The sequence below is a fragment of the Coregonus lavaretus genome (assembly GCF_964263955.1).
Source record: "Coregonus lavaretus genome assembly, contig: HAP1_SCAFFOLD_384, whole genome shotgun sequence".
Classification (NCBI taxonomy): Eukaryota; Metazoa; Chordata; class Actinopteri; order Salmoniformes; family Salmonidae; genus Coregonus; species Coregonus lavaretus.
The window spans coordinates 61,035-88,382 of NW_028156075.1; the positions used below are offsets into that span (position 1 = coordinate 61,035).

General features: G+C 44.1%; 1 protein-coding gene across 1 annotated transcript in view; it reads right to left on the bottom strand.

The window, feature by feature from the left end:
* Window positions 1–27,348, bottom strand: part of LOC311126882 (inhibitor of apoptosis protein-like) — an 85,107-nt gene that overhangs the window by 4,079 nt on the left and 53,680 nt on the right. Inside the window, exons 11-12 of the mRNA XM_084200858.1 lie at window positions 21,689–21,787; window positions 15,672–15,824 (exon numbers count right to left, since the gene is read on the bottom strand). Coding sequence (XP_084056984.1) covers window positions 15,672–15,824; window positions 21,689–21,787 — 252 coding nt within the window. The remainder of the gene's footprint in view (window positions 1–15,671; window positions 15,825–21,688; window positions 21,788–27,348) is intronic.

The following is a 27,348-nucleotide window of genomic DNA, read 5'->3' on the forward strand; positions in this document are numbered from 1 at the left end:
AATATAGCCTCCCTACTGTTATTTTATTGGTTCTCCACTGTATGAGCCCTAAGTGGGCATATAATCTATCCCCCTTCTGAATGTGGTATAGATGTTGTCTAAGTCTGTATAGATGTTGTCTAAGTCTGTATAGATGTTGTCTAGTCTGTATAGATGTTGTCTAAGTCTGTATAGATGTTGTCTAAGTCTGTATAGATGTTGTCTAAGTCTGTATAGATGTTGTCTAAGTCTGTATAGATGTTGTCTAAGTCTGTATAGATGTTGTCTAGTCTGTATAGATGTTGTCTAGTCTGTATAGATGTTGTCTAAGTCTGTATAGATGTTGTCTAGTCTGTATAGATGTTGTCTAAGTCTGTATAGATGTTGTCTAAGTCTGTATAGATGTTGTCTAGTCTGTATAGATGTTGTCTAGTCTGTATAGATGTTGTCTAAGTCTGTATAGATGTTGTCTAAGTCTGTATAGATGTTGTCTAAGTCTGTATAGATGTCTAGTCTGTATAGATGTTGTCTAGTATGTATAGATGTTGTCTAAGTCTGTATAGATGTTGTCTAGTCTGTATATATGTTGTCTAAGTCTGTATAGATGTTGGCTAAGTCTGTATAGATGTTGTCTAAGTCTGTATAGATGTTGTCTAAGTCTGTATAGATGTTGTCTAGTCTGTATAGATGTTGTCTAAGTCTGTATATATGTTGTCTAAGTCTGTATAGATGTTGTCTAAGTCTGTATAGATGTTGTCTAAGTCTGTATAGATGTTGTCTAGTCTGTATAGATGTTAGTCTGTATAGATGTTGTCTAAGTCTGTATAGATGTTGTCTAGTCTGTATAGATGTTGCCTAAGTCTGTATAGATGTTGTCTAAGTCTGTATAGATGTTGTCTAGTCTGTATAGATGTTGTCTAGTCTGTATAGATGTCTAAGTCTGTATAGATGTTGTCTAAGTCTGTATAGATGTCTAGTCTGTATAGATGTTGTCTAGTATGTATAGATGTTGTCTAAGTCTGTATAGATGTTGTCTAGTCTGTATAGATGTTGTCTAAGTCTGTATAGATGTTGTCTAAGTCTGTATATATGTTGTCTAGTCTGTATAGATGTTGTCTAAGTCTGTATATATGTTGTCTAAGTCTGTATAGATGTTGTCTAAGTCTGTATAGATGTTGTCTAGTCTGTATAGATGTTGTCTAAGTCTGTATAGATGTTGTCTAAGTCTGTATAGATGTTGTCTAAGTCTGTATAGATGTTGTCTAGTCTGTATAGATGTTGTCTAAGTCTGTATAGATGTTGTCTAAGTCTGTATAGATGTTGTCTAAGTCTGTATAGATGTTGTCTAAGTCTGCATAGATGTTGGCTAGTCTGTATAGATGTTGTCTAGTCTGTATAGATGTCTAAGTCTGTATAGATGTTGTCTAAGTCTGTATAGATGTTGTCTAAGTCTGCATAGATGTCTGTATAGATGTTGTCTAGTCTGTATAGATGTTGTCTAAGTCTGTATAGATGTTGTCTAAGTCTGTATAGATGTTGTCTAGTCTGTATAGATGTTGTCTAGTCTGTATAGATGTTGTCTAAGTCTGTATAGATGTTGTCTAAGTCTGTATAGATGTCTAGTCTGTATAGATGTTGTCTAAGTCTGTATAGATGTTGTCTAAGTCTGTATAGATGTTGTCTAGTCTGTATAGATGTTGTCTAAGTCTGTCTAGTCTGTATAATGTTGTCTAAGTCTGTATAGATGTTGTCTAGTCTGTATAGATGTTGTCTAAGTCTGTATAGATGTTGTCTAGTCTGTATAGATGTTGTCTAGTCTGTATAGATGTTGTCTAAGTCTGTATAGATGTTGTCTAAGTCTGTATAGATGTTGTCTAAGTCTGTATAGATGTTGTCTAAGTCTGTATAGATGTTGTCTAAGTCTGCATAGATGTTGTCTAGTCTGTATAGATGTTGTCTAGTCTGTATAGATGTTGTCTAAGTCTGTATAGATGTTGTCTAAGTCTGTATAGATGTTGTCTAGTCTGTATAGATGTTGTCTAGTCTGTATAGATGTTGTCTAAGTCTGTATAGATGTTGTCTAAGTCTGTATAGATGTTGTCTAGTCTGTATAGATGTTGTCTAAGTCTGTATAGATGTTGTCTAAGTCTGTATAGATGTTGTCTAAGTCTGTATAGATGTTGTCTAAGTCTGTATAGATGTTGTCTAGTCTGTATAGATGTTGTCTAAGTCTGTCTAGTCTGTATAGATGTTGTCTAAGTCTGTATAGATGTTGTCTAAGTCTGTATAGATGTTGTCTAGTCTGTATAGATGTTGTCTAGTCTGTATAGATGTTGTCTAAGTCTGTATAGATGTTGTCTAAGTCTGTATAGATGTTGTCTAAGTCTGTATAGATGTTGTCTAAGTCTGTATAGATGTTGTCTAGTCTGTATAGATGTTGTCTAGTCTGTATAGATGTTGTCTAGTCTGCATTCTAGTGCGTTTTGTGTCTCTCCAATATAGAGTTTATGACAAACAAGGCCCTCGATCACATAAACCACATGTCCAGTATCCTGATCACATAAACCACATGTCCAGTATCCTGATCACATAAACCACATGTCCAGTATCCAGATCACATAAACCACATGTCCAGTATCCTGATCACATAAACCACATGTCCAGTATCCTGATCACATAAACCACATGTCCAGTATCCTGATCACATAAACCACATGTCCAGTATCCAGATCACATAAACCACATGTCCAGTATCCTGATCACATAAACCACATGTCCAGTATCCTGATCACATAAACCACATGTCCAGTATCCTGATCACATAAACCACATGTCCAGTATCCTGATCACATAAACCACATGTCCAGTATCCAATTGGACTTTATGCCTGATTGGGGCCCCCAAGCCTGAATGCCTATTGGACAGAAATTGTGTTTGGGTAAAGTATTTATTCTGTACCAGTTTCTTCTTAGTCAGGCTTGAATGGACTAGGATGTCCTTCAAGTTCTTATTCCTCCTATAGGCTGAGATTACCCTGAAATCTCTCAAAGCCTCACAATCATTCTGAGCCTGTTGAAAATTAGATTTAAGTTCAGAGTTGAGCCCCACCAGAGCCTGAGAATAAGTCCCCACAAATAGAACCACAGTTATCCCTCTCTACCTTATCTGCCTCATGGGTCTGGAAGGGCTGATTGACCTCAGCCTTAACCTCTCTCAGGAACCACCTGGAGTAGCCCCTGGGTCTGATTGACCTCAGCCTTAACCTCTCTCAGGAACCACCTGGAGTAGCCCCTGGGTCTGATTGGCCTCAGCCTTAACCTCTCTCAGGAACCACCTGGAGTAGCCCCTGGGTCTGATTGACCTCAGCCTTAACCTCTCTCAGGAACCACCTGGAGTAGCCCCTGGGTCTGATTGGCCTCAGCCTTAACCTCTCTCAGGAACCACCTGGAGTAGCCCCTGGGTCTGATTGGCCTCAGCCTTAACCTCTCTCAGGAACCACCTGGAGTAGCCCCTGGGTCTGATTGACCTCAGCCTTAACCTCTCTCAGGAACCACCTGGAGTAGCCCCTGGGTCTGATTGGCCTCAGCCTTAACCTCTCAGGAACCACCTGGAGTAGCCCCTGGGTCTGATTGGCCTCAGCCTTAACCTCTCTCAGGAACCACCTGGAGTAGCCCCTGGGTCTGATTGACCTCAGCCTTAACCTCTCTCAGGAACCACCTGGAGTAGCCCCTGGGTCTGATTGACCTCAGCCTTAACCTCTCTCAGGAACCACCTGGAGTAGCCCCTGGGTCTGATTGACCTCAGCCTTAACCTCTCTCAGGAACCACCTGGAGTAGCCCCTGGGTCTGATTGGCCTCAGCCTTAACCTCTCAGGAACCTCCTGGAGTAGCCCCTGGGTCTGATTGGCCTCAGCCTTAACCTCTCAGGAACCACCTGTAGTAGCCCCTGGGTCTGATTGACCTCAGCCTAAACCTCTCTCAGGAACCGCCTCCTCTATATCCCCAGGGAAACTACAGATTCCTCCTCTATATCCCCAGGGAAACTACAGATTCCTCCTCTATATCCCCAGGGAAACTACAGATTCCTCCTCTATATCCCCAGGGAAACTACAGATTCCTCCTCTATATCCCCAGGGAAACTACAGATTCCTCCTCTATATCCCCAGGGAAACTACAGATTCCTCCTCTATATCCCCAGGGAAACTACAGATTCCTCCTCTATATCCCCAAGGAAACTACAGATTCCTCCTCTATATCCCCAGGGAAACTACAGATTCCTCCTCTATATCCCCAGGGAAACTACAGATTCCTCCTCTATATCCCCAGGGAAACTACAGATTATGTAGAAACGTATAAGTTGTGATTTGATCAACCCCCTATGTGTGTGTTTTGGATGGAAACTACATTTGTGAAGGAGGGCATGTCTATCTGTTTCCTTCAAGAAAACTTTAGTTGCCAATTGTTTGGTTTCTCCCTCCTTTTCAACGAAAAATACCCGTGTATCTAGAAATTCAAATGTTTCATATTGCAAATGATGTGTAATGGTGATTGCTAAGTGATGTGAGTTCAAAATGTTTAAGAACTCCCTGAATTCAGAGGTGGAGCCCCCCACAGTCCAATCAGAGGTGGAGCCCCCCACAGTCCAATCAGAGGTGGAGCCCCCCACAGTCCAAACAGAGGTGGAGCCCCCCACAGTCCAATCAGAGGTGGAGCCCCCCACAGTCCAATCAGAGGTGGAGCCCCCCACAGTCCAATCAGAGGTGGAGACCCCCACAGTCCAAAACATATCATCAGAGGTGGAGCCCCCCACAGTCCAAACATATCATCAGAGGTGGAGCCCCCCACAGTCCAAACATATCATCAGAGGTGGAGTCCCCCACAGTCCAAACATATCAGAGGTGGAGCCCCCCACAGTCCAAAACATATCATCAGAGGTGGAGCCCCCCACAGTCCAAAACATATCATCAGAGGTGGAGCCCCCCACAGTCCAAACATATCAGAGGTGGAGCCCCCCACAGTCCAAACATATCAGAGGTGGAGCCCCCCACAGTCCAAACATATCATCAGAGGTGGAGCCCCCCACAGTCCAAACATATCATCAGAGGTGGAGCCCCCCACAGTCCAAACATATCATCAGAGGTGGAGCCCCCCACAGTCCAAACATATCATCAGAGGTGGAGCCCCCCACAGTCCAAACATATCATCAGAGGTGGAGCCCCCCACAGTCCAAACATATCATCAGAGGTGGAGCCCCCCACAGTCCAAACATATCATCAGAGGTGGAGACCCCCACAGTCCAAACATATCATCAGAGGTGGAGCCCCCCACAGTCCAAACATATCATCAGAGGTGGAGTCCCCCACAGTCCAAACATATCATCAGAGGTGGAGCCCCCCACAGTCCAAACATATCATCAGAGGTGGAGACCCCCACAGTCCAAACATATCATCAGAGGTGGAGACCCCCACAGTCCAAACATATCATCAGAGGTGGAGCCCCCCACAGTCCAAACATATCATCAGAGGTGGAGTCCCCCACAGTCCAAACATATCATCAGAGGTGGAGCCCCCCACAGTCCAAACATATCATCAGAGGTGGAGCCCCCCACAGTCCAAACATATCATCAGAGGTGGAGCCCCCCACAGTCCAAACATATCATCAGAGGTGGAGCCCCCCACAGTCCAAACATATCATCAGAGGTGGAGCCCCCCACAGTCCAAACATATCATCAGAGGTGGAGCCCCCCACAGTCCAAACATATCATCAGAGGTGGAGCCCCCCACAGTCCAAACATATCATCAGAGGTGGAGCCCCCCACAGTCCAAACATATCATCAGAGGTGGAGCCCCCCACAGTCCAAACATATCATCAGAGGTGGAGCCCCCCACAGTCCAAACATATCATCAGAGGTGGAGCCCCCCACAGTCCAAACATATCATCAGAGGTGGAGACCCCCACAGTCCAAACATATCATCAGAGGTGGAGCCCCCCACAGTCCAAACATATCATCAGAGGTGGAGCCCCCCACAGTCCAAACATATCATCAGAGGTGGAGCCCCCCACAGTCCAAACATATCATCAGAGGTGGAGTCCCCCACAGTCCAAACATATCATCAGAGGTGGAGCCCCCCACAGTCCAAACATATCATCAGAGGTGGAGCCCCCCACAGTCCAAACATATCAGAGGTGGAGCCCCCCACAGTCCAAACATATCATCAGAGGTGGAGCCCCCCACAGTCCAAACATATCAGAGGTGGAGCCCCCCACAGTCCAAACATATCAGAGGTGGAGCCCCCCACAGTCCAAACATATCAGAGGTGGAGCCCCCCACAGTCCAATCAGAGGTGGAGCCCCCCACAGTCCAAACATATCAGAGGTGGAGCCCCCCACAGTCCAAACATATCATCAGAGGTGGAGCCCCCCACAGTCCAAACATATCATCAGAGGTGGAGCCCCCCACAGTCCAAACATATCATCCAGATACCTCAGGTACAGCAATGGTAAGGTCTTACATTTAGGGAAAACAGTTTCTTCCCAAAAACTCATGTAGAATTTGCTAAACTTGGGGCAAATTTCTTTCCCATGGCTGGGCCATATATCTGGAGATAGTATTTCCCATTGAACTCAGTCGTTTCTGGTGAGGCTCAACTCCAACAAATCCAGATCAACTGGGGTCAGCATATCTCTGAAAAGGCATTTGCAACTTCCTGTAGACCTAATTTGGTATCAAGGTTTGTGTACAGAGAATTAATATAAATGGAAAATAAAAAAAGCTTTTCTTGGTATCTTTAAACCCTGTTGACAAATTCCTGAGTATCCTTAACATAGCTGGGAGTGTTTCTGAGATAGAGGATTGATTTAAAATCGATATATTCAGCAATACAATAAGATTCTGAGCCACAATCACTTGCTATGGGTCTCCCGCAGGGAACTCTGGAGGGAACCGTCCACGTCTCAGGAGATTTATGGATTTTAGGCAGTAAGTAAAACTGCCTAGGTCTTGGAGAATCTGGCCCAAAAAGATAGACCATCTGTTTATCCGTAATATACGTATCCTCCTACAGTTGACTCACTATCTCCTGGATTCATCTGTTTCCAGGTGTGTTGAGTGGAGCAATGGGACATAGTGTTTGACTTGATCTAATGGTCTATTAGCTTCCAGAAGATATTGACCTTTATCCATTATAACAATCTGAGAACCCTTATCTGCTGCTTTAAGCACTATATTCTGATTGCTGCTCAATGTTTTTAGAGCTTGATTCTGCTGATTTGTAAGGTTAAACTTATTTACAGGTCTGGGTCTGAATTGTGAAAAGGAAGCCACATCCCTACGTATAAGGGTCTGTATAGGAAGCCACATCCCTCCGTATAAGGGTCTGTATGGGAAGCCACATCCCTACGTATAAGGGTCTGTATAGGAAGCCACATCCCTCCGTATAAGGGTCTGTATAGGAAGCCACATCCCTCCGTATAAGGGTCTGTATAGGAAGCCACATCCCTACGTATAAGGGTCTGTATGGGAAGCCACATCCCTCCGTATAAGGGTCTGTATAGGAAGCCACATCCCTCCGTATAAGGGTCTGTATAGGAAGCCACATCCCTACGTATAAGGGTCTGTATAGGAAGCCACATCCCTACGTATAAGGGTCTGTATGGGAAGCCACATCCCTACGTATAAGGGTCTGTATAGGAAGCCACATCCCTCCGTATAAGGGTCTGTATAGGAAGCCACATCCCTACGTATAAGGGTCTGTATAGGAAGCCACATCCCTCCGTATAAGGGTCTGTATAGGAAGCCACATCCCTACGTATAAGGGTCTGTATAGGAAGCCACATCCCTCCGTATAAGGGTCTGTATAGGAAGCCACATCCCTCCGTATAAGGGTCTGTATAGGAAGCCACATCCCTACGTATAAGGGTCTGTATAGGAAGCCACATCCCTACGTATAAGGGTCTGTATGGGAAGCCACATCCCTACGTATAAGGGTCTGTATAGGAAGCCACATCCCTCCGTATAAGGGTCTGTATAGGAAGCCACATCCCTCCGTATAAGGGTCTGTATAGGAAGCCACATCCCTACGTATAAGGGTCTGTATAGGAAGCCACATCCCTACGTATAAGGGTCTGTATAGGAAGCCACATCCCTCCGTATAAGGGTCTGTATAGGAAGCCACATCCCTACGTATAAGGGTCTGTATAGGAAGCCACATCCCTCCGTATAAGGGTCTGTATAGGAAGCCACATCCCTCCGTATAAGGGTCTGTATAGGAAGCCACATCCCTCCGTATAAGGGTCTGTATAGGAAGCCACATCCCTCCGTATAAGGGTCTGTATAGGAAGCCACATCCCTCCGTATAAGGGTCTGTATAGGAAGCCACATCCCTACGTATAAGGGTCTGTATGGGAAGCCACATCCCTCCGTATAAGGGTCTGTATAGGAAGCCACATCCCTCCGTATAAGGGTCTGTATAGGAAGCCACATCCCTCCGTATAAGGGTCTGTATAGGAAGCCACATCCCTCCGTATAAGGGTCTGTATGGGAAGCCACATCCCTACGTATAAGGGTCTGTATAGGAAGCCACATCCCTCCGTATAAGGGTCTGTATAGGAAGCCACATCCCTCCGTATAAGGGTCTGTATAGGAAGCCACATCCCTCCGTATAAGGGTCTGTATGGGAAGCCACATCCCTACGTATAAGGGTCTGTATAGGAAGCCACATCCCTCCGTATAAGGGTCTGTATAGGAAGCCACATCCCTCCGTATAAGGGTCTGTATAGGAAGCCACATCCCTACGTATAAGGGTCTGTATGGGAAGCCACATCCCTACGTATAAGGGTCTGTATAGGAAGCCACATCCCTCCGTATAAGGGTCTGTATAGGAAGCCACATCCCTCCGTATAAGGGTCTGTATGGGAAGCCACATCCCTACGTATAAGGGTCTGTATAGGAAGCCACATCCCTACGTATAAGGGTCTGTATAGGAAGCCACATCCCTAGGTATAAGGGTCTGTATAGGAAGCCACATCCCTACGTATAAGGGTCTGTATAGGAAGCCACATCCCTACGTATAAGGGTCTGTATAGGAAGCCACATCCCTCCGTATAAGGGTCTGTATAGGAAGCCACATCCCTACGTATAAGGGTCTGTATAGGAAGCCACATCCCTCCGTATAAGGGTCTGTATGGGAAGCCACATCCCTACGTATAAGGGTCTGTATGGGAAGCCACATCCCTCCGTATAAGGGTCTGTATGGGAAGCCACATCCCTCCGTATAAGGGTCTGTATGGGAAGCCACATCCCTACGTATAAGGGTCTGTATGGGAAGCCACATCCCTCCGTATAAGGGTCTGTATGGGAAGCCACATCCCTACGTATAAGGGTCTGTATAGGAAGCCACATCCCTACGTATAAGGGTCTGTATGGGAAGCCACATCCCTACGTATAAGGGTCTGTATAGGAAGCCACATCCCTCCGTATAAGGGTCTGTATAGGAAGCCACATCCCTACGTATAAGGGTCTGTATAGGAAGCCACATCCCTCCGTATAAGGGTCTGTATGGGAAGCCACATCCCTCCGTATAAGGGTCTGTATAGGAAGCCACATCCCTCCGTATAAGGGTCTGTATAGGAAGCCACATCCCTACGTATAAGGGTCTGTATAGGAAGCCACATCCCTACGTATAAGGGTCTGTATAGGAAGCCACATCCCTACGTATAAGGGTCTGTATGGGAAGCCACATCCCTACGTATAAGGGTCTGTATGGGAAGCCACATCCCTCCGTATAAGGGTCTGTATAGGAAGCCACATCCCTCCGTATAAGGGTCTGTATAGGAAGCCACATCCCTACGTATAAGGGTCTGTATGGGAAGCCACATCCCTACGTATAAGGGTCTGTATAGGAAGCCACATCCCTACGTATAAGGGTCTGTATAGGAAGCCACATCCCTACGTATAAGGGTCTGTATGGGAAGCCACATCCCTACGTATAAGGGTCTGTATAGGAAGCCACATCCCTACGTATAAGGGTCTGTATGGGAAGCCACATCCCTACGTATAAGGGTCTGTATAGGAAGCCACATCCCTACGTATAAGGGTCTGTATAGGAAGCCACATCCCTCCGTATAAGGGTCTGTATAGGAAGCCACATCCCTACGTATAAGGGTCTGTATAGGAAGCCACATCCCTCCGTATAAGGGTCTGTATGGGAAGCCACATCCCTCCGTATAAGGGTCTGTATAGGAAGCCACATCCCTACGTATAAGGGTCTGTATGGGAAGCCACATCCCTACGTATAAGGGTCTGTATAGGAAGCCACATCCCTCCGTATAAGGGTCTGTATAGGAAGCCACATCCCTCCGTATAAGGGTCTGTATAGGAAGCCACATCCCTCCGTATAAGGGTCTGTATGGGAAGCCACATCCCTACGTATAAGGGTCTGTATGGGAAGCCACATCCCTACGTATAAGGGTCTGTATAGGAAGCCACATCCCTACGTATAAGGGTCTGTATGGGAAGCCACATCCCTCCGTATAAGGGTCTGTATAGGAAGCCACATCCCTCCGTATAAGGGTCTGTATAGGAAGCCACATCCCTCCGTATAAGGGTCTGTATAGGAAGCCACATCCCTCCGTATAAGGGTCTGTATAGGAAGCCACATCCCTACGTATAAGGGTCTGTATAGGAAGCCACATCCCCACGTATAAGGGTCTGTATAGGAAGCCACATCCCTACGTATAAGGGTCTGTATGGGAAGCCACATCCCTACGTATAAGGGTCTGTATGGGAAGCCACATCCCTCCGTATAAGGGTCTGTATGGGAAGCCACATCCCTACGTATAAGGGTCTGTATAGGAAGCCACATCCCTACGTATAAGGGTCTGTATGGGAAGCCACATCCCTCCGTATAAGGGTCTGTATAGGAAGCCACATCCCTCCGTATAAGGGTCTGTATGGGAAGCCACATCCCTACGTATAAGGGTCTGTATAGGAAGCCACATCCCTACGTATAAGGGTCTGTATAGGAAGCCACATCCCTACGTATAAGGGTCTGTATAGGAAGCCACATCCCTCCGTATAAGGGTCTGTATAGGAAGCCACATCCCTCCGTATAAGGGTCTGTATAGGAAGCCACATCCCTCCGTATAAGGGTCTGTATAGGAAGCCACATCCCTCCGTATAAGGGTCTGTATAGGAAGCCACATCCCTACGTATAAGGGTCTGTATAGGAAGCCACATCCCTCCGTATAAGGGTCTGTATAGGAAGCCACATCCCTACGTATAAGGGTCTGTATGGGAAGCCACATCCCTACGTATAAGGGTCTGTATAGGAAGCCACATCCCTACGTATAAGGGTCTGTATAGGAAGCCACATCCCTCCGTATAAGGGTCTGTATAGGAAGCCACATCCCTACGTATAAGGGTCTGTATGGGAAGCCACATCCCTACGTATAAGGGTCTGTATAGGAAGCCACATCCCTACGTATAAGGGTCTGTATAGGAAGCCACATCCCTACGTATAAGGGTCTGTATAGGAAGCCACATCCCTCCGTATAAGGGTCTGTATAGGAAGCCACATCCCTACGTATAAGGGTCTGTATAGGTTCTGACATGGACTCCAACTGAGGTTCCCAATGTGAGGGGTTTGGAAATGGTGTACAGGGAAAATCTATTTCATAATCAAAATGGTCTAATAATTTAGATCTTCTATGATAAACTTGTAGATCCCCCCCCAGAGCTCCCTGCGCGCGGTCCACCTGTTTAGGAGTTGGTATGAAAGTCAGTCCTCTTTCTAGAACCTCACTCTCAGCTTGGTTGAGCCTGAAGGAGGAAGAGAGGTTTTTAATGTTAGAATGTTGGGGAGTTGTAAGAGAACACTCCCCCCCATTACATGTTTAACTGTTCTAGACAGTATTTAAAAAGGTCTGAGGCAGTATCCCTACTCCAGTGAACCGGATCCCAGGGGTCTGAGGCAGTATCCCTACTCCAGTGAACCGGATCCCAGGGGTCTGAGGCAGTATCCCTACTCCAGTGAACCGGTTCCCAGGGGTCTGAGGCAGTATCCCTACTCCAGTGAACCGGATCCCAGGGGTCTGAGGCAGTATCCCTACTCCAGTGAACCGGATCCCAGGGGTCTGAGGCAGTATCCCTACTCCAGTGAACCGGATCCCAGGGGTCTGAGGCAGTATCCCTACTCCAGTGAACCGGATCCCAGGGGTCTGAGGCAGTATCCCTACTCCAGTGAACCGGATCCCAGGGGTCTGAGGCAGTATCCCTACTCCAGTGAACCGGATCCCAGGGGTCTGAGGCAGTATCCCTACTCCAGTGAACCGGATCCCAGGGGTCTGAGGCAGTATCCCTACTCCAGTGAACCGGATCCCAGGGGTCTGAGGCAGTATCCCTACTCCAGTGAACCGGATCCCAGGGGTCTGTGTGAAACCTGAGTTTACTAAGGTATTTAAACAACCCCATCTCTCCCCTATGGTCTTATTCAGCTTCTGTACCAGACTGCTGATCCTTAGCTGGTCTATCGGAGTAATGTACGAGTGGTACGTAGACGGCTGCATTGGGGAAGGCCTCCTTACTAGTCCTCAACAGTTTCTGTAACTGCTTCCAAGATGTAGTCGGCGGCTTGCTTCCCCAAACAATTGTTGAGGTCTACAGACAACACTACCTTCTGTCATTGGGTTTGGATGGAGCTTCTGGAAAACACTGTTAATATGATAAAAGGCGACCCCAGGGAGGCGACCCCAGGGAGGCTATCCACCTGTACATGAGAATCTGACAAATCTGGAATACGTGCTAGATTAGAATCCCCCGCAATCACTGTTGGTTTATCGATCTGTATTTCCCACTCCTGAATCTTCCTCTCTGACCTAGGGTGTCTTATTGGTTCCAGTCCTGAATCTTCCTCTCTGACCTAGGGTGTCTTATTGGTTCTAGTCCTGAATCTTCCTCTCTGACCTAGGGTGTCTTATTGGTTCCAGTCCTGAATCTTCCTCTCTGACCTAGGGTGTCTTATTGGTTCTAGTCCTGAATCTTCCTCTCTGACCTAGGGTGTCTTATTGGTTCCAGTCCTGAATCTTCCTCTCTGACCTAGGGTGTCTTATTGGTTCTAGTCCTGAATCTTCCTCTCTGACCTAGGGTGTCTTATTGGTTCTAGTCCTGAATCTTCCTCTCTGACCTAGGGTGTCTTATTGGTTCCAGTCCTGAATCTTCCTCTCTGACCTAGGGTGTCTTATTGGTTCTAGTCCTGAATCTTCCTCTCTGACCTAGGGTGTCTTATTGGTTCTAGTCCTGAATCTTCCTCTCTGACCTAGGGTGTCTTATTGGTTCTAGTCCTGAATCTCCCTCTCTGACCTAGGGTGTCTTATTGGTTCTAGTCCTGAATCTTCCTCTCTGACCTAGGGTGTCTTATTGGTTCTAGTCCTGAATCTCCCTCTCTGACCTAGGGTGTCTTATTGGTTCTAGTCCTGAATCTTCCTCTCTGACCTAGGGTGTCTTATTGGTTCTAGTCCGGAATCTTCCTCTCTGACCTAGGGTGTCTTATTGGTTCCAGTCCTGAATCTTCCTCTCTGACCTAGGGTGTCTTATTGGTTCTAGTCCTGAATCTTCCTCTCTGACCTAGGGTGTCTTATTGGTTCCAGTCCTGAATCTTCCTCTCTGAACTAGGGTGTCTTATTGGTTCTAGTCCTGAATCTTCCTCTCTGACCTAGGGTGTCTTATTGGTTCCAGTCCTGAATCTTCCTCTGACCTAGGGTGTCTTATTGGTTCTAGTCCTGAATCTTCCTCTCTGACCTAGGGTGTCTTATTGGTTCCAGTCCTGAATCTTCCTCTCTGACCTAGGGTGTCTTATTGGTTCTAGTCCTGAATCTTCCTCTCTGACCTAGGGTGTCTTATTGGTTCTAGTCCTGAATCTCCCTCTCTGACCTAGGGTGTCTTATTGGTTCTAGTCCTGAATCTTCCTCTCTGACCTAGGGTGTCTTATTGGTTCTAGTCCTGAATCTTCCTCTCTGACCTAGGGTGTCTTATTGGTTCTAGTCCTGAATCTTCCTCTCTGACCTAGGGTGTCTTATTGGTTCTAGTCCTGAATCTTCCTCTCTGACCTAGGGTGTCTTATTGGTTCTAGTCCTGAATCTTCCTCTGACCTAGGGTGTCTTATTGGTTCTAGTCCTGAATCTTCCTCTCTGACCTAGGGTGTCTGATGGGTTCCAGGTGTGGAGCAGGAACAGACCCATGTGGAGGACATGTCTTTAAAATGTTAGTAGGGGACTCAGATTGGGAATCACTCCGACAACGCTGGCATTTAGGAGTACCACCCCATCATCACTTTCTGTCCACCTATTGGCTGTACCTTGACAATAGCACACTGAGCCTGCTCCGCCCCACCCTGGAGCCCCTGCTGTTCTGTGTCTGGAGGAGAAGCAGAACAGATGGAGTTACTACATGGCAGCACCACACCACTGTATGGCACCGTCGGCATCACTACACTGTTTCTGGGGAACTGTTCCTGATCTACTGCAATAGTACTCGTAGTCCCCTGTAGCTCAGTTGGTAGAGCATGGCGCTTGCAACGCCAGGGTTGTGGGTTTGTTTCCCACAGGGGACTAGACTGAAAAAAAATTATGCACTCACTAACTAACTAAGTCGCTCTGGATAAGAGCGTTTGCTAAAATGACTAAAATGTTAAATGTACTCTCTTCCGGTTTGCTGAACCCTTAGCATAGGAGTTGAGAAGGGCCAGCCAATGGTGGGAAGGATTCAGAGGACAGGGTCTCAGAGGTCTGAATGGTTGGAGCTGAGCCTTCTCCCTGTAGCATTACGGGTTTCTGCAGAAGAAGCAGTAAACTAACGTTTACATCTAGCTTTACTCCAGCTCACAGCTCTGTTAAAAACCTCCACATCAAAGCCCTGCAACTCCTCCAATGGCTATCACTGCATCATAACGTTAAACTGGAATAAACAGGACAATGTCCTGCTATTGGGCTGTGTTTGGCCTGTGTTTGGCCTGTGTTTGGCCTGTGTTTGGCCTGTGTTTGGGCTGTGTTTGGCCTGTGTTTGGCCTGTGTTTGGGCTGTGTTTGGGCTGTGTTTGGGCTGTGTTTGGCCTGTGTTTGGCCTGTGTTTGGCCTGTGTTTGGCCTGTGTTTGGCCTGTGTTTGGCCTGTGTTTGTCTAGTGGAACAGTAGTTCTAGGAGCAGCCGGTCTCCTCTGTTCTGGTAGGGGTGGACCACCATTACTCACCCAATAGGATATTACTGGACAAGACCTCAAATCGGTTTTGGAGTGGTATGGACATATTGGTGGAATAAGGTCACTAAAACTGCTGGTTAGACAGGGTAGACCCAAGAGCAGGTCTCTGCTGTCTTCTAGTGGACATTTATCAGTACTGCTTGCCACATGGAACCTCAACGGAGGCCCAGTGCAAGTCCTCAAAGGAAGGCTCAAACAATTGTTTGTCAAACTTGGAACTATAAAAGAGTGTGTTCTCCAATTGGATGTCAGACGTTAGGGGTCAGAGGTGATGTTTTACCCATGAGGTCTTTGAGCAGGTTAGGGTTAGGGGTCAGACGTTAGGGGTCAGAGGTGATGTTTTACCCAGAGGTCTCTGAGCAGATTAGGGTTAGGGGTCAGACGTGATGTTTTACCCAGAGGTCTCTGAGCAGATTAGGGTTAGGGGTCAGACGTGATGTTTTACCCATGAGGTCTCGGAGCAGGTAGACATCGTTCTTCTGGATCCAGTTCCTGAAGACCTCAGCTGCTGCGTTCCCTTTAGTCAAGACCAAGTCTATCAGTCTGGCTGTCTGCTGCTGAGAGGACTGGCCCTGGAGTCCACTGTACTCCTCTCCACCTAGAGGTCGGGGGTTAGAGGTTAGAGGTCGGCTGCTGAGAGGACTGGCCCTGGAGACCACTGTACTCCTCTCCACCTGAAGACACAGGGGTCAGGGGTCAATGTCACTCTTCAGAACATAAATATTTCACTATAGTAGAAGCTAGTAGTATTTAAATGTACTGCAGTAGCATATAAGTAGTACTGTAGATATAAACAAATGTACTGATGTTTTGCTCTGATTTGGTCCAGGATCGACTCTTCATAAATATAGTACTTTAATATACTAGCTAGTAGTATATAACATGCAGTAGTAAATTAGTAGTAGCTAGTAGTATATAACATGCAGTAGTACAGTAGGAGTATATAACATGTAGTAGTAGTACAGTAGGAGTATATAACATGTAGTAGTAGTACAGTAGGAGTATATAACATGTAGTAGTAGTACAGTAGAAGTATATAACATGTAGTAGCAGTACAGTAGGAGTATATAACATGCAGTAGTAGTACAGTAGGAGTATATAACATGTAGTAGTAGTACAGTAGGAGTATATAACATGCAGTAGTAGTAGTACAGTAGGAGTATATACCATGTAGTAGTACAGTAGGAGTATATAACAAGCAGTAGTAGTACAGTAGGAGTATATAACATGTAGTAGTAGTACAGTAGGAGTATATAACATGTAGTAGTAGTACAGTAGGAGTATATAACATGTAGTAGTACAGTAGGAGTATATAACATGTAGTAGTAGTATATAACATATAGTAGTAGTATATAACATGTAGTAGTACAGCAGGAGTATATAACATGTAGTAGTAGTACAGTAGGAGTATATAACATGCAGTAGTAGTAGTACAGTAGGAGTATATAACATGCAGTAGTAGTAGTACAGTAGGAGTATATAACATGCAGTAGTAGTAGTACAGTAGGAGTATATAACATGCAGTAGTAGTAGTACAGTAGGAGTATATAACATGCAGTAGTAGTACAGTAGGAGTATATAACATGCAGTAGTAGTACAGTAGGAGTATATAACATGCAGTAGTAGTACAGTAGGAGTATATAACATGCAGTAGTACAGTAGGAGTATATAACATGCAGTAGTAGTAGTACAGTAGGAGTATATAACATGCAGTAGTAATACAGTAGGAGTATATAACATGTAGTAGTAGTACAGCAGGAGTATATAACATGCAGTAGTAGTACAGTAGGAGTATATAACATGCAGTAGTAGTACAGTAGTAGTATATAACATGTAGTATTAGTATATAACATGTAGTAGTAGTATATAACATGTAGTAGGAGTATATAATATGTAGTAGTAGTACAGTAGTAGTATATAACATGTAGTATTAGTATATAACATGTAGTAGTAGTATATAACATGTAGTAGTAGTACAGTAGGAGTATATAACATGCAGTAGTAGTACAGTAGGAGTATATAACATGCAGTAGTAGTACAGTAGGAGTATATAACATGTAGTAGTAGTACAGCAGGAGTATATAACATGTAGTAGTAGTACAGCAGGAGTATATAACATGTAGTAGTAGTACAGTAGGAGCATATAACATGTAGTAGTAGTACAGCAGGAGTATATAACATGTAGTAGTACAGTAGGAGTATATAACATGTAGTAGTAGTACAGTAGGAGTATATAACATGCAGTAGTAGTAGTACAGTAGGAGTATATACCATGTAGTAGTACAGTAGGAGTATATAACATGCATTAGTAGTACAGTAGGAGTATATAACATGTAGTAGTAGTACAGTAGGAGTATATAACATGTAGTAGTAGTAGTACAGCAGGAGTATATAACATGTAGTAGTAGTACAGTAGGAGTATATAACATGTAGTAGTAGTACAGTAGTAGTATATAACATGCAGTAGTAGTACAGTAGGAGTATATAACATGCAGTAGTAGTACAGTAGGAGTATATAACATGCAGTAGTAGTACAGTAGGAGTATATAACATGTAGTAGTAGTACAGTAGGAGTATATAACATGTAGTAGGAGTACAGTAGGAGTATATAACATGCAGTAGTAGTACAGTAGGAGTATATAACATGCAGTAGTAGTACAGTAGGAGTATATAACATGCAGTAGTAGTAGTACAGTAGGAGTATATACCATGTAGTAGTACAGTAGGAGTATATAACATGTAGTAGTAGTAGTACAGCAGGAGTATATAACATGTAGTAGTAGTACAGTAGGAGTATATAACATGTAGTAGTAGTACAGTAGTAGTATATAACATGCAGTAGTAGTACAGTAGGAGTATATACCATGTAGTAGTAGTACAGCAGGAGTATATAACATGTAGTAGTACAGTAGGAGTATATAACATGTAGTAGTACAGCAGGAGTATATAACATGTAGTAGTAGTACAGTAGGAGTATATAACATGTAGTAGTAGTAGTACAGTAGGAGTATATAACATGTAGTAGGAGTACAGTAGGAGTATATAACATGTAGTAGTAGTACAGTAGGAGTATATAACATGTAGTAGTAGTACAGCAGGAGTATATAACATGTAGTAGTACAGTAGGAGTATATAACATGCAGTAGTAGTAGTAGTACAGTAGGAGTATATAACATGTAGTAGTAGTACAGTAGGAGTATATAACATGCAGTAGTAGTACAGTAGGAGTATATAACATGTAGTAGTACAGCAGGAGTATATAACATGTAGTAGTAGTACAGTAGGAGTATATAACATGTAGTAGTAGTACAGTAGGAGTATATAACATGTAGTAGTAGTAGTACAGTAGGAGTATATAACATGCAGTAGTAGTACAGTAGGAGTATATAACATGTAGTAGTAGTACAGTAGGAGTATATAACATGCAGTAGTAGTAGTACAGTAGGAGTATATAACATGCAGTAGTAGTACAGTAGGAGTATATAACATGTAGTAGTAGTACAGTAGGAGTATATAACATGTAGTAGTAGTACAGTAGGAGTATATAACATGTAGTAGTAGTACAGTAGGAGTATATAACATGTAGTAGTAGTACAGTAGTAGTATATAACATGCAGTAGTACAGTAGGAGTATATAACATGTAGTAGTAGTACAGTAGGAGTATATAACATGTAGTAGTACAGTAGGAGTATATAACATGTAGTAGTAGTACAGTAGGAGTATATAACATGTAGTAGTACAGTAGGAGTATATAACATGTAGTAGTAGTACAGTAGGAGTATATAACATGTAGTAGTAGTAGTACAGTAGGAGTATATAACATGTAGTAGTAGTACAGTAGTAGTATATAACATGCAGTAGTACAGTAGGAGTATATAACATGTAGTAGTAGTACAGTAGGAGTATATAACATGTAGTAGTAGTACAGTAGGAGTATATAACATGTAGTAGTAGTACAGTAGGAGTATATAACATGTAGTAGTAGTACAGTAGGAGTATATAACATGCAGTAGTAGTAGTACAGTAGGAGTATATCACATGTAGTAGTAGTACAGTAGGAGTATATAACATGCAGTAGTAGTACAGTAGTAGTATATAACATGTAGTAGTAGTACAGCAGGAGTATATAACATGCAGTAGTAGTACAGCAGGAGTATATAACATGCAGTAGTAGTACAGTAGGAGTATATAACATGCAGTAGTAGTACAGTAGGAGTATATAACATGTAGTAGTAGTACAGCAGGAGTATATAACATGCAGTAGTAGTACAGTAGGAGTATATAACATGCAGTAGTAGTACAGTAGGAGTATATAACATGTAGTAGTACAGTAGTAGTATATAACATGTAGTAGTAGTACAGTAGGAGTATATAACATGTAGTAGTAGTACAGTAGGAGTATATAACATGTAGTAGTAGTAGTACAGTAGGAGTATATAACATGTAGTAGGAGTACAGTAGGAGTATATACCATGTAGTAGTAGTAGTACAGTAGGAGTATATAACATGTAGTAGGAGTACAGTAGGAGTATATACCATGTAGTAGTAGTACAGTAGGAGTATATAACATGTAGTAGTAGTACAGCAGGAGTATATAACATGCAGTAGTAGTACAGCAGGAGTATATAACATGCAGTAGTAGTACAGTAGTAGTATATAACATGTAGTAGTACAGCAGGAGTATATAACATGCAGTAGTAGTACAGTAGGAGTATATAACATGCAGTAGTAGTACAGTAGGAGTATATAACATGTAGTAGTAGTACAGTAGGAGTATATAACATGTAGTAGTAGTACAGTAGTAGTATATAACATGTAGTAGTAGTACAGTAGGAGTATATAACATGTAGTAGTAGTAGTACAGCAGGAGTATATAACATGTAGTAGTAGTACAGTAGGAGTATATAACATGTAGTAGTAGTATATAACATGTAGTAGTAGTATATAACATGTAGTAGTAGTACAGAAGGAGTATATAACATGTAGTAGTAGTATATAACATGTAGTAGTAGTACAGTAGGAGTATATAACATGTAGTAGTAGTACAGTAGGAGTATATAACATGCAGTAGTAGTACAGCAGGAGTATATAACATGTAGTAGTACAGTAGTAGTATATAACATGTAGTAGTACAGTAGTAGTATATAACATGTAGTAGTAGTATATAACATGTAGTAGTACAGTATATAACATGTAGTAGTAGTACAGTAGTAGTATATAACATGCAGTAGTAGTATATAACATGTAGTAGTAGTACAGTAGTAGTATATAACATGTAGTAGTAGTACAGTAGGAGTATATAACATGCAGTAGTAGTATATAACATGTAGTAGTAGTACAGTAGTAGTATATAACATGTAGTAGTACAGTAGTAGTATATAACATGTAGTAGTAGTATATAACATGTAGTAGTACAGTATATAACATGTAGTAGTAGTACAGTAGTAGTATATAACATGCAGTAGTAGTATATAACATGTAGTAGTAGTACAGTAGTAGTATATAACATGTAGTAGTACAGTAGTAGTATATAACATGTAGTAGTAGTATATAACATGTAGTAGTACAGTATATAACATGTAGTAGTAGTACAGTAGTAGTATATAACATGCAGTAGGAGTATATAACATGTAGTAGTACAGTAGTAGTATATAACATGTAGTAGTAGTATATAACATGTAGTAGTACAGTATATAACATGTAGTAGTAGTACAGTAGTAGTATATAACATGCAGTAGTAGTATATAACATGTAGTAGTAGTACAGTAGGAGTAGTATATAACATGTAGTAGTAGTACAGTAGGAGTATATAACATGTAGTAGTAGTAGTACAGTAGGAGTATATAACATGTAGTAGTAGTACAGTAGTAGTATATAACATGTAGTAGTAGTACAGTAGGAGTATATAACATGTAGTAGGAGTACAGTAGGAGTATATAACATGTAGTAGCAGTACAGTAGGAGTATATAACATGTAGTAGTAGTAGTACAGTAGTAGTATATAACATGCAGTAGTAGTACAGTAGGAGTATATAACATGCAGTAGTAGTACAGTAGTAGTATATAACATGTAGTATTAGTATATAACATGTAGTAGTAGTATATAACATGTAGTAGGAGTATATAATATGTAGTAGTAGTACAGTAGTAGTATATAACATGTAGTATTAGTATATAACATGTAGTAGTAGTATATAACATGTAGTAGTAGTACAGTATATAACATGTAGTAGTAGTACAGTAGGAGTATATAACATGTAGTAGTACAGTAGTAGTATATAACATGTAGTAGTAGTACAGTAGGAGTATATAACATGTAGTAGTACAGTAGGAGTATATAACATGTAGTAGTAGTATATAACATGTAGTAGTAGTATATAACATGTAGTAGTACAGTAGGAGTATATAACATGTAGTAGTAGTATATAACATGTAGTAGTACAGTATATAAGCAGACGTACTGATGACGTTCTGCTCTCGGAGGTGCTCCAGGACAGACTCAACACTCTTCAGACGCTGAACCAACGCTGCCTGGTGTCTCTTTAAGAATGAATGACCATCTGGAGGAGGGGGAGAGAGAGGGGGAGGGAGGGAGGGACGTAGAGAGGGGGAGGGACGTAGAGAGGGGGAGGGAGAGAGAGAGAGGGGGAGAGGGGGAGGGAGAGAGAGGGGGAGGGAGGGACGGACATAGAGAGGGAGGGAGGGAGAGAGGGGGAGGGAGGGAGGGACGTAGAGAGGGAGGGAGGGAGAGGGAGGGGGAGGGAGGGAGAGGGAGGGGGAGGGAGGGAGGGACGTAGAGAGGGAGGGAGGGAGAGAGAGGGGGAGGGAGGGAGGGACGTAGAGAGGGGAAGGGAGGGAGGGGGAGGGAGGGACGTAGGGAGGGGGAGGGAGGGATTTGGGTTAGGTTCACTTGGGGAGAATCTCAATTGCATAGTAGCAGCTACTCTCCCTGGGGTCCAAAATTTTTTGGGCAAAAAAAATATGGTTCATAACATTATTACACCACTACATATCTACAATACAACATCTATAATATCACCATACATACAGTGCATTCGGAAAGTATTCAGACCCCTTGACTTTTCCACATTGTTACGTTTCAGCCTTATTCTAAAATTGATTAAATCAATAAAATATCCTCAATCCTCACCCAATACCCCATAATGACGACGCGAAAACAGGTTGAGACATTTTTGCAAATGTAATACAAATAAAAAACAAAAATACCTTATTTACGTAAATATTCAGACCCTTTGCTATGAGACTCTAAATTGAGCTCAGGTGCATCCTGTTTCCATTGATCATCCTTGAGATGTTTCTACAACTTGATTGGAGTCCACCTGTGGTAAATTAAATTGATTGGACATGATTTGGAAAGGCACATACCTGTCTATATAAGGTCCCACAGTTGACAGTGCATGTCAGAGCAAAAACCAAGCCATGAGGTCGAAGGAATTGTCCGTAGAGCTCCGAGACAGGATTGTGTCGAGGCACAGATCTGGGGAAGGGTACCAAAAAATTTCTGCAGCATTGAAGGTCCCCAAGAACACAGTGGCCTCCATCATTCTTTAATGGAAGAAGTTTGGAACCACCAAGACTCTTCCTAGAGCTGGCCGCCCGGCCAAACTAAGCAATCAGGGGAGAAGGGCCTTGGTCAGGGAGGTGACCAAGAACCCGATGGTCACTCTGACAGAGCTCCAGAGTTCCTCTGTGGAGATGGGAGAACCTTCCAGAAGGACAACCATCTCTGCAGCACTCCACCAATCAGGCCTTTATGGTAGAGTGGCCAGACGGAAGCCACTCCTCAGTAAAAGGCACATGACAGCCCGCTTGGAGTTTGCCAAAATGCACCTATAGGACTCTCAGACCATGAGAAACAAGATTCTCTGGTCTGATGAAACCAAGATTGAACTCTTTGGCCTGAATGCCAAGTGTCACATCTGGAGGAAACCTGGCACCATCCCTACAGTGAAGCATGGTGGTGGCAGCATCATGCTGTGGGGATGTTTTTCAGCGGCAGGGACTGGGAGACTAGTCAGGCTTGAGGGAAAGATTAACGGAGCAAAGTACAGCTCATCACTAAGCTAAGGATCCTGGGACTAAACACCTCCCTCTGCAACTGGATCCTGGACTTCCTGACGGGCCGCCCCCAGGTGGTAAGGGTAGGTAACAACACATCTGCCACACTGATCCTCAACACGGTGGCCCCTCAGGGGTGCGTGCTCAGTCCCCTCCTGTACTCTCTGTTCACCCATGACTGCATGGCCAGGCACGACTCCAACACCATCATTAAGTTTGCCGACGACACAACAGTGGTAGGCCTGATCACCGACAACGATGAGACAGCCTATAGGGAGGAGGTCAGAGATCTGGCCGTGTGGTGCCAGGACAACAACCTCTCCCTCAACGTGACCAAGACAAAGGAGATGGTTGTGGACTACAGGAAAAAAAAGAGGACTGAGCACGCCCCCATTCTCATCGACAGGGCTGTAGTGGAACAGGTTGAGAGCTTCAAGTTCCTTGGTGTCCACATCACCAACGAACTATCATGGTCCAAACACACCAAGACAGTTGTGAAGAGGGCACGACAAAGCCTATTCCCCCTCAGGAGACTAAAAAGATTTGGCATGGGTCCTCAGATCCTCAAAAAATTCTACAGCTGCACCATCGAGAGCATCCTGACTGGTTGCATCACCGCCTGGTATGGCAACTGCTTGGCCTCTGACCGCAAGGCACTACAGAGGGTAGTGCGTACGGCCCAGTACATCACTGGGGCAAAGCTTCCTGCCATCCAGGACCTCTATACCAGGCGGTGTCAGAGGAAGGCCCTCAAAATTGTCAAAGACTCCAGCCACCCTAGTCATAGACTGTTCTCTGCTACCGCACGGCAAGCGGTACCGGAGTGCCAAGTCTAGGTCCAAAAGGCTTCTCAACAGCTTCTACCCCCAAGCCATAAGACTCCTGAACAGCTAATCATGGCTACCCGGACTATTTGCACTGCCCCCCCACCCCATCCTTTTTACGCTGCTGCTACTCTGTTAAGTATTTATGCATAGTCACTTTAACTCTACCCACATGTACATATTACCTCAACTACCTCAACTAGCCGGTGCCCCCGCACATTGACTCTGCAACGGTACCCCCCTGTATATATAGCCTCCCTACTGTCACTTTATTTTACTTCTGCTCTTTTTTTCTCAACACTTTTTTTGTTGTTGTTTTATTCTTACTTTTTTTGTTTAAAATAAATGCACTGTTGGTTAAGGGCTGTAAGTAAGCATTTCACTGTAATGTCTGCACCTGTTGTATTCGGCGCATGTGACCAATAAAATTTGATTTGATTTGATTTGAGATCCTTGATGAAAACCTGCTCCAGAGCGCTCAGGACCTCAGGCTGGGGTGAAGGTTCACCTTCCAACAGGACAACGACCCTAAGCACACAGCCAAGACAATGCAGGAGTGGCTTCGGGACAAGTCTCTGAATGTCCTTGAGTGGCCCGGCCAGAGCCCGGACTTGAACCCGATCGAACATCTCTGGAGAGACCTGAAAATAGCTGTGCAGCAACGCTCCCCATCCAACCTGACAGAGCTTGAGAGGATCTGCAGAGAAGGATGGGAGAAACTCCCCAAATACAGGTGTGCCAAGCTTGTAACGTCATACCCAAGAAGACTCAAGGCTGTAATCGCTGCCAAAGGTGCTTCAACAAAGTACTGAGTAAAGGGTCTGAATACTTATGTAAATGTGATATTTCCGTTTTTTTATTTGTAATACATTTGCTAAAATTTCTAAAAACCAGTTTTTGCTTTGTCATTATGGGGTATTGTGCGTAGATTGAGATTTTTTTTTTAGAATAAGGCTGTAACATCACAATGAAAAAGCTGTTGCGCAGCAACTCACTGCCTTTCTGAAGACAAACAATGTATACGAAATGCTTCAGTCTGGTTTTAGACCCCATCATAGCACTGAGACTGCACTTGTGAAGGTGGTAAATGACCTTTTAATGGCGTCAGACCGAGGCTCTGCATCTGTCCTCGTGCTACTAGACCTTAGTGCTGCCTTTGACACCATCGATCACCACATTCTTTTGGAGAGACTGGAAACCCAAATTGGTCTACACGGACAAGTTCTGGCCTGGTTTAGATCTTACCTGTCGGAAAGATATCAGTTTGTCTCTGTGAATGGTCTGTCCTCCGACAAATCAACTGTACATTTCGGTGTTCCTCAAGGTTCCGTTTTAGGACCACTATTGTTTTCACTATATATTTTACCTCTTGGGGATGTTATTCGAAAACATAATGTTAACTTTCACTGCTATGCGGATGACACACAGCTGTACATTTCAATGAAACATGGTGAAGCCCCAAAATTGCCCTCGCTAGAAGCCTGTGTTTCAGACATAAGGAAGTGGATGGCTGAAAACTTTCTACTTTTAAACTCGGACAAAACAGAGATGCTTGTTCTAGGTCCCAAGAAACAAAGAGATCTTCTGTTAAATCTGACAATTCATCTTGATGGTTGTAAAGTCGTCTCAAATAAAACTGTGAAGGACCTCGGCGTTACTCTTGACCCTGATCTCTCTTTTGACAAACATATCAAGACTGTTTCAAGGACAGCTTTTTTCCATCTACGTAACATTGCAAAAATCAGAAATTTTCTGTCCAAAAATGATGCAGAAAAATTAATCCATGCATTTGTTACTTCTAGGTTAGACTACTGCAATGCTCTACTTTCCGGCTACCCGGATAAAGCACTAAATAAACTTCAGTTAGTGCTAAATACGGCTGCTAGAATCCTGACTAGAACCAAGAAATTTGATCATATTACTCCAGTGCTAGCTTCCCTACACTGGCTTCCTGTTAAGGCAAGGGCTGATTTCAAGGTTTTACTGTTAACCTATAAAGCGTTACATGGGCTTGCTCCTACCTATCTTTCCGAGTTGGTCCTGCCGTACATACCAATACGTACGCTACGGTCACAAGACGCAGGCCTCCTAATTGTCCCTAGAATTTCTAAGCAAACAGCGGGAGGCAGGGCTTTCTCCTATAGATCTCAATTTTTATGGAACAGTCTGCCTACCCATGTGAGAGACGCAGACTCGGTCTCAACCTTTAAGTCTTTACTGAAGACTTATCTCTTCAGTAGGTCATATGATTGAGTGTAGTCTGGCCCAGGAGTGTGAAGGTGAACGGAAAGGCTCTGGAGCAACGAACAGCCCTTGCTGTCTCTGCCAGGCCGGTTCCCCTCTCCACTGGGGTTCTCTGCCTCTAACCCTGTTGCAGGGGCTGAGTCACTGGTTTGCTGGTGCTCTTTCATGCCGTCCCTGGGAGGGGTGCGTCACTTGAGTGGGTTGAGTTACTGACGTGATCTTCCTGTCTGGGTTGGCGCCCCCCCTTGGTTTGTGCTGTGGTGGAGACCTCTGTGGGCTATACTCGGCCTTGTCTCAGGATTGTAAGTTGGTGGTTGGGGATATCCCTCTAGTGGTGCGGGGGCTGTGCTTTGGCAGAGTGGGTGGGGTTATATCCTTCCTGTTTGGCCCTGTCCGGGGGTTTCTTCGGATGGGGCCACAGTGTCTCCGGACCGCTCCTGTCTCAGCCTCCAGTATTTATGCTGCAGTAGTTTATGTGTCGGGGGGCTGGGGTTAGTTGGTTATACCTGGAGTACTTCTCCTGTCTTATCCAGTGTCCTGTGTGAATTTAAGTATGCTCTCTCTAATTCTCTCGTTCTCTCTTTCTCTCTGAGAACCTGAGCCCTAGGACCATACGTCAGGACTACCGGGCATGATGACACCTTGCTGTCCCCAGTCCGCCTGGCCTTGCTGCTATTCCAGTTTCAACTGTTCTGCCTGCGGTTACGAAACCCCTACCTGTCCCAGACCTGCTGTTTTCAACTCTTAATGATCGGCTATGAAAAGCCAACTGAGAGACCTGAGCCCTAGGACCATACGTCGGGACTACCGGCCGTGGTGACTCCTTGCTGTCCCCAGTCCGCCTGGCCTTGCTGCTATTCCAGTTTCAACTGTTCTGCCTGCGGTTATGGAACCCCTACCTGTCCCAGACCTGCTGTTTTCAACTCTTAATGATCGGCTATGAAAAGCCAACTGAGATTTATTCCTGATTATTA